The sequence below is a fragment of the Varroa destructor genome, unplaced genomic scaffold, assembly GCF_002443255.2.
Source record: "Varroa destructor unplaced genomic scaffold, Vdes_3.0 BEIS01000006.1, whole genome shotgun sequence".
In the NCBI taxonomy this organism is placed as follows: domain Eukaryota; kingdom Metazoa; phylum Arthropoda; class Arachnida; order Mesostigmata; family Varroidae; genus Varroa; species Varroa destructor.
Genome location: NW_019211459.1, coordinates 18,328,686 through 18,342,896, shown reverse-complemented (window position 1 = coordinate 18,342,896; position 14,211 = coordinate 18,328,686). Strand labels below are relative to the sequence as shown.

Here is a 14,211-nt window from a genome sequence, read left to right as displayed (position 1 = left end):
CTCACTGAACAGGCTGAACCGCGCGAGCAGCCTGACCATTCTATGCCCCGAACCTGCCATCCCGCAACCGTTGTCCTTTTTTCCCTATTTCGGCCCCATTTCTCCCTCAGATCTTCATCTCGTCTCGCGTTCTGCGAGCTAGGACCCGAACTACCCTGCCGACGCTGCATCGCTTGGTGGGTTTCAAATTTCATGCCACACATGTCTTTGCCATAGCAGCGTATGCCGCGCGTCTCTATGATTCCTCGGGGAATCCTTCTTTCACAGTAGATGGGATGAGCCAAAAGGACGTTATGGAGTAGCTGTTCCTGAAGCTTTTCTTTTCCATAGAGTTCAGCATGAAGCAGTCCTTTACTTCTCGGCTAGGCCTGTACTGCAATAGCGCAGAGATAGACGCCATTTGGTGGTCCTTAAGTGTCCTAAAGTCGTCTTGATTGGCAGCCGTTGTCTAGTTGGGTCTGTTCGCGGAAGCTCAATTTATTTTTTGTGCGCCTGTATAGCTTGATTTTCGTCTTTCTATACAAGCTTTAGTGTATATGCTATGAGCGTGTATATAAACTTGTGCGTACCAACCAAGGACATCGTAGAAAATAGCATATGTTGAGAAACAACTCGTTTTTGCTTTAAGAAAATCTCAGTGCGTAAGAACTAAATTACTACTTTCTATATCATTCGATTGAAAGCCTACAACAGCTGTATATATATATATATATATATATATATATATATGTTGTCTATAATATTCTTGATAATGAATATTAATTAAAACTATATATAGAAATTATTGCTGTTTGATGATAAGTAGGGTACTTGCAGTTCGGTCGAAACTTGATGGAAGCTGGTTTTAAAAAATTCACATTTTCAATTGAAGCTGGTTCCTAAATCTATAGACCCCACTTATAGACATCATCAGGTCCAACTCAGACCTTTACCTGAATAAATTGAAGCTGGTTGATTGTACCTCCAGGTGTCCTTCCGCGGAAGAAACACTGAGCTACACTTGAAATCCGTCGTGCAACCGTGGTAATAATGAATTCCTGTTCCACGTTTTTGCATTGCTCCGAGCGCTCATACTCGTACTGTAGGAGACAACCTCTTTCTTCCAGAAAAAGCTATATTTCCATAGAAAAACACATTGTTTAACGTGTTTTACTGTTATTTAAGATAATTCATGATAATTTCACAGTTTATGGAATTCGAGTAGCTTAAGGATCCGTTCGTTATAGCTATCTGTTCGATACTCACCTTGCGCATTAAATAATATTGATAGACCATTCTCGGTGAAGTTAACCGCATACTTATTAGCTAACACAGCTAAAAGAACTGATAAGAACGCGTCCAAATTATTTGTTATCACACGTACTAGTTCCATCATCACGAGAAAGATCAACGTCATTACCTTCTGTCTAAATCTAGACAAAATCTGGCTGAAATAGTAAAAAAATATCACACGTGCCATTCTAGTGCCATTCGATCATATTGCACAGAGTCGTAAAGGTTGTCGTCCGTAACATAGCAGTTGTACAAGTTATTATAGTAATAATGTTTCACCATCAAATTATTTGATCTATCTTCACCCAAACAGACATCGTAAATTAGTGGTACGCGGACAGGAGCAGCGAGCGTGACGAAGAGAGGAGGCGGACTAAAGAGGACATCCGCGTTCCGACCAGGTCCTTCGTCCTTAGCAACGCCTTTATCGGAGCTTAAGTAGGTGCCAGCGAAGGAGGAGGCACACGAAATCCGAGACAGCAGTCGAGCTAGCCGGCTCTTACGTTTGCGTGCGATCAGAGTTAGAAGTGCGGTGGAGGTTCTGAACGAGCTAACGATTTCTGCCGTTCTGTTGATGTCGATCGGAAGAAGGGGGATAGTGGCGAATGCGCCCCTCACCACAGCGACGACAACAAACTCTTATTGCCTCGAATTACGTTCCTTCAGTAGGTTCCCCTGTAAGGAGGCAGACCGCTCTCCCACGCGTGCTGTAGACGTCTGTTCGATAACAGCTTGCAAAGCGATTACAAGTTTCCGTGCTCAGCATTGGATATTACCAGTTTTTTAGTGAGAAAACCCGCTATTTGAAAGGCATTTAATGTACCAATGATGATGACATTAACGTCGTTGCGTGCTACTAATCTCAAATCAACACAAATTCAAGAACTACTTGATTGACTAGAATACTATAGCGTTGGGTAAGCAATGGGCGTATGACGTAAAATTTCTACCCACTCTATACAGTCTGCGCCCTAATATCTGCAATACAAGATGAAAATAAGACGAATCATGAACTACCACAATTTAAGACGTTGATAATTTTTCTGAACTCGATATTGAAAATCATTGACATTTTTAAAACGTATGTATACCACTATAAATGGATATATATGAAACACGCACACCCACCATTTTGCCGCTCGAATTTAAACAATTATAATATTTTCTATGGCAATACAACAGGGAGAGGCGAGGATTGATCCCAAGTAGCAGTCTTTAACGTGGTCAACAAAAATGGTATATCTTTGCCGGAGCTTTACACACGACTTTTAAATTGCAATCTATTATTATTCATACTATGCATGTGCAGGTTCTACTGCCTGTCCATCTAGCTAGCAGGTAGGCACTTGATCACTTTTTTATACCATGGAGCATTTCTCCTGCTGTATGGTATTTTCAGAAACAGGACAAGGTGCGCTGGTTCACCTATCGTTCGAGTAATTTCTATCGCCACAGCCTCAATTCCCTGATCATTTTCACGGTCCGATCAAGCTCTTCCTCTTCCCATTTCGAATCATCTAGAAGAGTTTCGAAACAACACGAAGGAGAAGAAATAGGAATTGCCCTCGAAGGAGTTGTCCGAAATAAACCGGCGACGGCGGCGGCCACACGCCCTGTCGCTGAAATACGTCCATGGGAACGTTGTTTTAACTTGCCGACGACGGCGAACGACAGTTAAAAAAGTTATACATTAATTCTAACATGAGACCATAGTGCCACTTCACCGCTACTTTGAGCTGCTTTTTCCGTAAAGCTGCAACGGCAGCAGGCGAAATCGAAGCAGTAGACAAACCAGAACTTGCTAGCGTAAAATATCCAACGGCGTATCTTTGACAGTGAATGTCGAACGAAGTCGCCATCCCGGCAGCCTGCGAAAACCCCAAACAGAAGGCGGACCGATAGCTCCCGTAACAGTTCCCATTGCGAGGCGCTGTGTCCTTTTCACTGCCCTAGATAGTGGGTCTCCGTAATCTGCAAGTAGAACGGACGAGCAATTTAGTCGGATTTATATGTATGTTGCTATTATGACTGATTTCAGCTGCACGAATGCTTTTGACCTGGCTGGATGGTTGTCAAATAATTTTGTTGAACCTTTTCAAATCCAACCAATGGCAAACGGATTGGAGTAATCAATAATAAGGGAAAGTTTGCAATGGAAAAAGCGTGAGCAAAACGTCAATCGTCATGAAAGTTTCGGAAGCCTCATTGTTCCCATGCCGTAAATGATCAAGTGTTACACGTATAACATGCTAAGAGATTTCAATGTAACCAATCAATTAATCTGCGGGATTAACTAATTGCTATCTAACACGCTCTGTATCGTGATCTATTTAATTGTGTTTTTTTTTATAAACGCTACTACGAATTTCTAACAACAAACATGTCTGCATAACCTATACCAAGGTAATTGGCTTACCGTTTTGCATGCCTCCGCGTATACACGTGAAGTACTGTTATCATATGAGGATGTAGCTATAATAGCGCGGTAATGTTGGACAAATAGCATAACCCTTTCGAAGGCACTACTTGTAAAAGCGAATTGTCTAGCATTATCAAATTAGTGTAGCAGTAGCAGCATCTCTAGTGAAATGAGGAAAAGAGGAGGCTAGCTGTTGGATAATGTCTGACATGTGTTATCTTCCGCGTGCTGGAGGCTACACACCCCACAACCCCACATGGTCCAGGCCTAGGCTCAGCTTTTCACATCTGTAGACAGCTAGCTACACGCGCAGATTACACAGTGAAACTACCAGACCCCAGAGGAAAAGGGGATGATCGGCCAATGGCTTCGAACCTACCAAGAATTGGTCGACAACTGTACACGCTTTTTGCTTCTTGTCGACTTATTCAATAGTGTTAAGATGGGGTTGTGGGTAAACCAGTAGACTAACTGGAGTGCGTTCGTGTAACTTCGAGCAACGGCACAAGAAAGAGCAGCCAACACAAAGAACGTTACCGACACAGACTCCAATGTCGTTGTTGTTGCTGTTGTTGTTGTCGCTCTTGTGACGTAGTGTACTGGCGGCAGTCGTGAACGTGGTAAGTAATCGGAAAAAAGGCAGCCAAAACGGGTCCTACAGTCGACGCAGGTGATCGCCGAGGGCATTCAACTTGCTGCAGTGCCTATCTGTCGACGGCGAACGGATTCTCACCAAAGGCCGAGAGCGGGCGGTGGGGAAAGAGGAGTGCACGAGGGAGTTCGGTCAGCTCTTCGTCCTCACGAGTCAGATGGCCAGTCATTCTGCGAGGTATGGGTAGATCTGCGAGAAGAGAGAAGCAGGTTATCAGGCCAGGGGCGAAGGCAGGAACAAGACAGCTACGGAGCTGCAAAGCACATATAGGCTTCGCAGGCTACTTGCTTGTCATGGATCACTAGCCAACTGCTACTCACTGCGTATATATACTATTGGTATTTACTACATCGAAGGATCTACTATTGCTAGCAAAAGTGCAGACAGATACAGACTTTTTTCGAGAACACCTTGTACGTGTGTGTGTGTGGGGACTCACACGCAAATCTTCAAGGCTGCCGCATGCTTAAACACATATCCAAATATATATGTATATATATATTTGGATGAGTCGACCTGATCGGCAGACGAAGACGGAGCTAGCCGGCCGACTCTGGCAGAGGGTTACCAACTCCTCTTCCCGGAGGTTTCCACCTCTCCCCACACATCCCGTGAATGTTTAAGCTAACTGAATTCTTGGTGGGAAGCGTCTTGACCTCGTTCTCTCGTCTTCCCCGTCCGCTGGTAGTGTCTCTAGAGACCTTAGCCGGTGGACAGGGGCCAAGCTCTTCAGCACCAGAGGCGAATTACCCAGTGCCCCCCATAGCAAGTAAAGGCAATTGAAAGCCAAAGTGAGTTACACTCGATATTGAGAGGGAGAACTCAACGGCACCGAGCGCTCTGATGGACACTTACCAGCTACCCCGTTTCGACTAAACTTACGAATAAGTAGTGCCAGTGGTGAACATGAAGCCCGGTAACTTGGGCACATTTTTAGTGCACTCTCAGACATACATTGAGAGTAGCACACAGACACCCTCGCTCCGATGCTCCAACCTACTCGGTGGACGGATTTCCGGACAGGGAATTTCATCAAAATGCAGCATGATTATCTACGTGGCAAGAATATGGAATGTCGTCGCCTCGCAGCCGCAAGTGCCGACGAAAGCCACCGATCAGAAAAGGTAGAAAAGTCGACAAGGTTCGATTCGCCGCCCTCTCGGTTATTCGACGAGTTCTGTCCTGCTCCACGGAGTGTTCTGCCTTGTGACCCACTTTGCTCTGAACTCATAATCGTAACTCGTGGGTCGGCCACTTCAGGGTGCAACGACCGATCTCCGACCTTCCGCTGTCCTGTAAATAGCTTCTTCAGCAGCGCCTCACGTCAGTACACTCATCTGTTAGGCATCAGTCTAGACAGACTGGCGTAAAGGCCGGTCAAATCAAAATTTAGCGCCTTAATTCTAGAAAGAGTCAATGCATTCTATAGCAGACATAGGGGAGATAACAACTTTAACTAGTTAAAGCCTGATTATCGTCTGAAAATGCTGTAGTGTGTGCTTTATTTTCTACTAATTCTGCCTTCTGTTGAGGGAAGCGAATATTTAACCGCAGGCGAAATACGTCAGGGGAACAGGAGGAGGAGAGCAGTGTTTTACGTAAAAATTCTGAGTGGGCATGCGGCTGGTACGGCAACTTCGGCTTATTTCAAGGGCAAAAGATAAAGTGACCATCAAGCTATAACGAGGGGTAATTGTAACGAAGGCTGTGCTGAGACAACCTTCCCCTGTTTAAAAATGGCTTTTTTTTTTTAATTTCCAACAGACGACCTGTCGTAAAATAGCATCGCTGTAAGTAACTACTAAAGCATTTTGAAGTTTGGCGATTGGACGTCTTTCAAACCTTTACATTTTTAGTTCTGAAAAAGCTTACCTGAGAAATTGAATAAGCGTCTATAACAGGATGGCAATGATACCTGTATGCTGCGTGCTCGAAGACCATGTAGACAAGATTAGTACTAATTTTAACGGTAGAGCTTTAACAACAACATATATATATATATATATATATATACTATTTTTTAAACTAATCGGAGCTAAAGTTGCGCGCACATTAGAACTTAGCCTTCACATAATCAAATTACTCAATTAGCTCTCTATGCAATAGATTTGTTTCTATCGTATTTGCCGGTAGGGAAAGTTTCTGCTAGAAATGAACACCGCTCTCGGGGGACCACACATTGGGAGAGAACCCACAAGGAAGTCGTGCGCAGGCGAGGTTGACTCTCGGCACTTAGCCCTTAATGCTTAAATTTCCGATCTATTTCAATCAATTTTAAAGGGATTTTTTTTCACAGGTATGAGCAGTAGGCACATTTCTACCTATTCGGTCACTTCTATTATGCATATTGTAAGTGTCAACCCCTTAACGCTATGCGTTCATACGCGCTGGTCTCATGCTAAAAAAGGAGCAACACGTACTATAAACTGTTCGACGAGCTAGCTGGGAAACTTTTCGTCTGCCTAACAGTCCACTCGTTACAGGCGCGCATCTGTCGTTGATGAGCCCCCGCAGACTGATCTATAGCGGGTTTTGTTCGAAAATGAATGCATTAGCTGTTTTAAAAGCTAGCGATCACACCTGTCAGGGTCACAGGGGACTTCACGCTGCTCTTACATTTTAGCACAAACTACACTTCACCGGCTATCAGCTCCAGGCAATGACCTCCATTCAGGCCAAATGAAATCATTCTCTTCTCGCTGTTACTCGCTCATCCGTCACCCAACAAAGGTATCGGCTGCCTTCCACTGAATACTTACTACACTCAATCGAAAAGGTGATGGAGAATGGAGATCGTCGAGTTCAACCCTGGAGGAAGATGACTAAAGAGCGGGCAACAAAGTGTGCAGACTAGCTGACAATTTGGTCACAGACGCGACAGTGGCCTTACTCATTATAGGCGAAGCAGTATCAACATCACTGAAGCCGTCTGCCGTCCCATCGCAGCAGCCGTAGCAGGCAGGTCAATCATGAGGGACATTAGCTGCAGTACCCAAGTCACGCTGGTTCACGCCAGTTAAAACAAACCAGAAGCCGAGAGTGGATGGCTAATGAAGAGGAAAAGAGCAAGCGTAGAAGTGTGCGTTGATCTTCTTTTCCTTTGTATCTGTGTGTGCCCAACTTCCTTAATTAGTCCCTAATTCTCTTTCAGTTCCTCATTTTCCCCTTAGGTCCGTCCCGTTTCATTACTGTGCGTCAGTCTTTGACTCTTCCACGACGATTTTCTGTCTTTATTTCTGCTCGTCTCGGTAGTTGGTAAGTTTTTGCTCTTGCTGCAATAATGTTCCTATCGACTTAGTGACGCTGAACTTCTCAGCTTCTTAAGCAAAGTAAGAGGGTTGTATCTGTTGAGCGTCCCACGTCGCCACACTGTCGACAACCTTTAACCACTCTATCAGCATTATGTTGACAGTACTCTCGGTGCCTTTTGTCATTTTCGATACTGCCATCGTTTGTAATCAAGTAGACGTAAATCCGGCAGACAAAAAAATCTAAAGCCGAGCGATAGCAACGAACGCTTGGTCAAAGAATACAGGGCAAAACGTTTAGATATAACAGTGGTAGATATTTGGGAAAGGTGACATTTAGCTGATAGGTGTTGGTCGCTGTGATTGTCAGGCAGAGATAGACCATTAGAGTCATCGCGTGAGCTCCCGTCAAACAGTCGCTAACATATCTGTTTGGCAAGGAGGTAAAATGTGGGAAGGATAGCTAAGTCGGATTAAACACATATCTTGTTGCTCTCCAGAAAAGTTTTCAGAACGTAGACTACAATAGGACGTCGAAAAGATTATTTCGTAAAGTTTTAAGATCACCATCGCTATACAGACAAATAAACCTATTTACATTATCGTAGTTACTACTTTTATGTTCACCAATTCGTTGCTCTCCTCTAAGGAGGAGCGTGTACGGGACTCACTTAATTGATCTATCAGATCTATGTACACATGTCCAAATCTCCAACCCTTAATAAAAATGTACAAGCTATCCATATAGACACGCTGACGTTGTACATCCAAACTCATAACGTGATGTTACTACACAGGGTCACTGGATGCAGCTACTCAGTTATATCGTATTTTCTATCTTGACGCTGTGTCAACACAAAGTGTTCAGGTGCGTGGCTAAAGCGAGAAAAATGTACAGCGCCCTTGCGACTTAAAAAATTTAAACGGCGATGTGGAGATAACAGGGGAAAAATGATGCGAAGGGATTTGTGAGGAAAGACGAAATACTTTTAAAGAGGCGCCACCTGGCGAAATCTGTCGCCTGCGCACTCCTGTGATGGATTGCCAATCAGGACGATCAGACCAGTGCGGATGGCTTCGAGAATTCCGTCATTCGATAGTGCCATCAGCGCGGTCGGTTTGCCTTGGTCCGATCATAGTCGGGTATCGGATCGATGTTAGAAAAAGCGACAACGCAAAAGACAGTGGACAAGACAAGACTTCAAGGCGTAAAAACGCTGTCGTCTACGAGCCGCACCGCTGGGAGTTCATTCTTCGACAACACGATCATGGCTTGAACTGAGGCAGCCGCTTTTGGCGAAAGTGGATATAAAAAAACACCATCGTTGACACGCTCATTCAAAATACATTATTTAGTGATTCGTCAAATCAGTGACTAGTGCACACCATACTAACGTAACAAACAATGTCAATAAACGGTAGGTATATATGTATATATATCTGGAACTGACAATACCTGATTTTACCGCATTGTATCGGCTTACCTGAAGTATTACCTGAAGCCATGTGCGCCGTAAAAGCACTTTTACAAGGGAGCACGGGTCTGTTACAGATAGAGTTGCGTGACCAGTGCAGCTAAAAATGAGAAAATCAGGTAGCTTACATGTGCGTACACGTGTACATAAATGAACGTTAGTAAATGTCAGTATAGTAGTAAGGAGTCCCCGCATGACGTTAGAACTGCTTGATACTTAACTAAAGGATATAAAATCCATTGTAACTTAACAAGTTCGTATAGCCTAATCAGTACAACGTCAACTATTAGGTTGCTTTAAATATGGAAGGCATCTTTTTATCATCATATCGAAGTTGGAACAAAAGTGTAAATAGACGAACGTGATTACTTACTTCCTTGATTTCAGGAGAACTCACTAAGGAGATGGTTATCGGGCGTTTGATGGTTACAATTTTGTGATTTGATACTTGAGTGCACAAAATCAAGTTTCGAGCTGTACATCTCCGGTGTACATAATTGAACTGACTAACGAACGCTTTGCGTGACGAGCGTAAATTGACGGCGGGGGAACAGGGGGGGTACTTTTAGGTTCGTCTGCCACGAAGTCAAAGTGTCCGAGCCTATAGGCACCTCTCGGCCAGGCAACGATAGTCGAATGCGCAGTGCGCTCCCTTTCTTTCGAAATCGTCGACCATATTCTCCTAGATGGACTCAATGGATTTGAAAAAAAAACTCAATTGCAGATCGCATGGGGTAGGGTGTCTATGGTACACATTTGTCGAAATAAAATGTGTGTATCTAATTGTAAAGTTTTTAGGGAAGTCTAAACAAACATAGCGATTCTACCTCATTTCAATCTACCTCAACCAGGTAGAAATCAATCTTCAATAGTCATGTCGATATGAGTGTTGTTACTAAGGGAATTACAATGGGTTGGTTCATAGCATTCAAGCACGTGTACGTTGTGAAACATTTTAATTTCGTACACAGCTGTGCACTATACTTTCTGACGACCGAGCTTAACTTCCACTGCAAATTAGATAATCATATCAAGCATCGGAAACAATGCGTTTTATTCAATTAATTCAATTATAATGCTGTTTAAATACATTTACACGGTTAAAACTTAGCCGCAATTAACCACTGATTTAGTCCTATGGGCTAATTTTAAAAAACGAAGGTTTTGTGTTTTTACAGCAGCCCAAGTCACTGTCGGCGTTATGTATTGTTTGTCCGTACTTCACTTAATTGCAGCTGTTTTCACTCGCTACTTTTTGGCTCACTTCGTTGCGTAACCAAAAGGTCCCTCTCGCGTAAGCTGAAACACACGCGTACACTTGAGGCCTTTTCAAAAGTCTTGACAACCTTCCGTCCACAAGGTATTCATGTGTTGCACAAGGTCTCCATCAGAGGCTCTGCTAGCAAGACGGCTTCTTTGTACAAGGACCAACCAGCATGTCCTGTGAAGGATCCTCGCGTTGGACAGAGACCGGACAGAAAAACTTCAGGACAAGGCTCACTGGTGCTCTGAAAAGGGAGAGTCTGCAAAAACTTTTAATCTACGAAAGGGTTAGCGGGCTTAGAAAAAAGCGGGACTAAAGATGGGGACCGGCGAAAAGCCGGACCGTTGAGTTCGGTTAGACGAAGAAGGAGTTGAGCTCCTTGAAGAAGAATGGCTGTGTAAAAAGTCTTGTGAACGACTTTGCCCCAGTGTGTCGGGCAGAAACGGTAAATTGTAGCGAACTAAATAGTTTTACGAGGAAAACGAATGAGTCAACGTGTTTCCGATGCCGGGATCGACTTGCGTTGGCGTGTAGACGCCACACCAGCGTTGAGGACTGCTTGCCTGATGCCCTTGGCTGGCTAGATATTTGCAAACGGAAATGGATGTAAAAGTGCACATATATAATATAGCACTGTATGGATCTGTAAAGATCGTTTGCGATGCCTGAACTTAGATAGCGAACGGAGATATGACTCGTTCATCATTAACGATGAAAAAAGTTCCACCCTCGATTGGATTTATTGATGGTAAACTTTTTTTAGACTTGAAAACTCAAGCCTAAAGATGTCGATGCCATATGGTAGATTATGGGACTGAAATTTGTATGCTATGACGTGTTCGTCATCGTAATATTATGGCTACTTTCAAACCTATTATATATTACCTAGTGGTTTTTCTGCTAAGGTATCGAATGTTTCTGATTAAAGCGATGATTAAGGCGACCGTGATTCAAACTGGAACAGGCGTTTAAAATATGCTGCCATTCCGTAAACTTTCGTTCTGTTGTGCATATTCAGTCCTATAATCAGTCGACCCTGCGCAGGTCAATATGTGCGCCATTCCCTCCACCATGTCTTGGCAAATGAAGTCTTAGCGACCCAAAAAGTTTCGTGCCCTAACTATATATTCCAGCTTCAATTAGTAGTTATGGCTGTCTCGTTATGGTATCGCCATTACACGTCACGTCGTGTTTTTCTGGATGCCAGCAGCTCCTTGTTGTTATTAATAGTCTTCTCGTTCGCCTCTGGCGCCTACCACGAATGACAGCATTATCACGGTTTTATGAATTCGTCAGATTCAACAATCCTCATAGAATATTGGCCCACCATTCCACTCACCTTCTAAACGACGGTCTTTACTTACTCGTCGGCAGAACAAAAAAATTCGAGAAAAAATGCTTAGGTTAAGCGGCTGTATTGGGTGTGTTCCCGAAGACAACCATTGAAAAGTTTTGCCTCCTCGACCATCCGTTCTCCTGTCGAACACAAAACACAAATTCTCCCAGGAGAAATAAACATCAAATTTATCTGTTGCGCGTAATTGCAAACGCAAAATTGGAATGAACAGTTTCACTGGACGTCTTTCAGGTGAGGAAGGAACTTCGAAGTCATGTCGGTGCCAGAAATCGTCAGTCTTCAACAGTTGGTAGAGCTGCCTGCGGCAGCTTCGTACAATGGCCTTTCATGAGTACACTCTGAATCCAGCAGTGCCGCTAATATTACTAACACTCCTGTTATGATTGTGACTATTCGTTGCCTCCGCTGGCCAAATTTCTATATTTAACATAGGGAGCATTATTTCGATCTTTTTTCTTCGTGTTATTTTTATAATATGCCTAACGTGTGTGCGGAGGATATAGACTTTCGAGTAGAGTCGACCTTTTCTGTCAAATTTGTATCGTAATTAATTTTAGATAGATCGATTGGAGAAAAGCAAACGATAGAATCAAGCCTGTTTCATCACAACTTCCATTCCAGACAGACAAACGAAATTAGGGAACATTGGAACTAAGATTTTCAAATAACGCTGAAAATCCTGCTGCGCCTTTGAGCAATCCTGTTACAGGATAACAATAGGAACGGTTAAAATGCGCTGTCGCGTTGAGGAATCGTTCCAATGTAGAAAACCTATCGACAGTGCGGGTTGAAAAAAACGTCTAAGGGCTACACATCCGTTTAGTGGTAGTTTTATGCTCCTGAATTCGACCCGCAAAATGAAGAAATCCTCAGCAACTGAATGCCAATGAAATAAACATTTGCCAGTTTTATTGACGAATATTTGCCCTATGATGAGAAATTGATTAATGTATCTATAATAGTGTTTCAATGCCGTTCTTGCTAGCTAACAACAGTCGATCATTGGGACGGCAGAGGAACCAGTGTCTCTATATGGTATTTATGAAATTTACTTCACTTATTCTACATACCAAGCCGAGACGCTATAATATTAAATATATCGTTTAGATTTAATACTGTGAGCCATTCTCTTACTTACTGGAATACGTGGGTCACCTTTATCAGTAGTAAAGAGAAAAGTCGTGCTTACAGCCGCTGAATGTCAGAGCCTGAAAAAAAATTAACTACAGTTTTAAATATAATAGTATAGATTTACGTCGCTTAAGAATTCCTCATATCATACTCTCACATTTTTATCATTCTTAGTTTGATAATCTCTCTAGGGTAGGCCTAGTTCATATACGCTTAGTCGAAATACATACATACACCCGTAATAATTCCTGAGTCCCGCATCAGGTGGGTGACTACTGGATAGGAACACTGACTGTGGCCTTAGATTCGAAGCGGGAGTTAGTTTCTTGGCTCCTTCGGTGTTAGTGATGCGCGGTCCTGTTCGGCGTTTGAAAATGCCTTCGATGCCTTCATTGCCATACTTCAAGCATCCATCTCCACAATGGCCGCTATAGACGACGACGACGACGATTGGCTGTGTGGAATGTGCATGCTAAGCTGGTTTCGACAAAGAAGAAATCGGGAAATCGTATTAAGGGAATAGAATGCGTATGAAGAAGCAAAGGTCCCGAAGATAGCGGTGCAAATGGGGGCGAGTGTTCCGGGAGACCATGGTAAAACTGAGAAGGAATATCGGTCGGCGTTCCATGGCGACAGGCCAATAACATTCAGCATTCCGCTGCACCTGCTCTCTTCCCAGATCACAAGCGCCTTCTCCGGAGTCTACGCATGTCTCCGAGTCATGTTTTCGCGCTCGCTCTCAAGTCGAGCCTCTGTGTTCTGCGTTTACTACACCAGCATTTCTGTACTACGACTTCCTGCCCTTTGCTGTCTTTCTGCTCAAACACTATCTGAAGTCCCCGGCTGGAGTCGATCTCTTCTTTCATGTAACCTCACACTGTGTCTACCCCATCCTTTGTTGGCTTCCCATTCCACAGGCGGAGAATGAGGATGGCTCGATCAGAGCCTGTTTGCCGCTGAGTATCAACGCCCGCAAGCCACTTGGTGGTTGCAGCGTACTAGAGGCAGGAGGCTCAGGTCGACGCGTTTGTCTTCAACTGAGCGACCACACTCGGTTCAAGCTGTCGGCCAGCAGAGAGAAAAAGAGGAACGGACCAAAGGTGAAAGGAGCTGCGTCTATTACTTGCTTCGGCTGCAAGTTAGGTAACATTGTCTGACTCATCAGGCTCGCTGCCTGCTCGACACCTCGCCGCCGGCGTCAAAGTGAGCTTTGCCCGCACTAGAAGGACAGAGGGAGTGCGGAAAGCGGGGACTGGATGTAGGGAATTTGGACAGCGTTAGCGGGCTAGTTTGGCGTGGTCCTAGTACTTGCATCGGGCCTGCGGAAGATTCAAATTGGGATCAATGTATTCTTGATACTTTGCGCACCTTCAAACACAACTTTGACAATGTG

General features: G+C 43.9%; 1 protein-coding gene across 1 annotated transcript in view; it reads left to right on the top strand.

The window, feature by feature from the left end:
• LOC111252779 (mitochondrial sodium/calcium exchanger protein-like) overlaps positions 1-14,211 on the top strand; it is a 28,640-nt gene that overhangs the window by 13,135 nt on the left and 1,294 nt on the right. Inside the window, exon 3 of the mRNA XM_086992547.1 lies at positions 13,736-13,918. Within this exon, the coding sequence (XP_086848673.1) occupies positions 13,736-13,918 (183 nt within the window). The remainder of the gene's footprint in view (positions 1-13,735; positions 13,919-14,211) is intronic.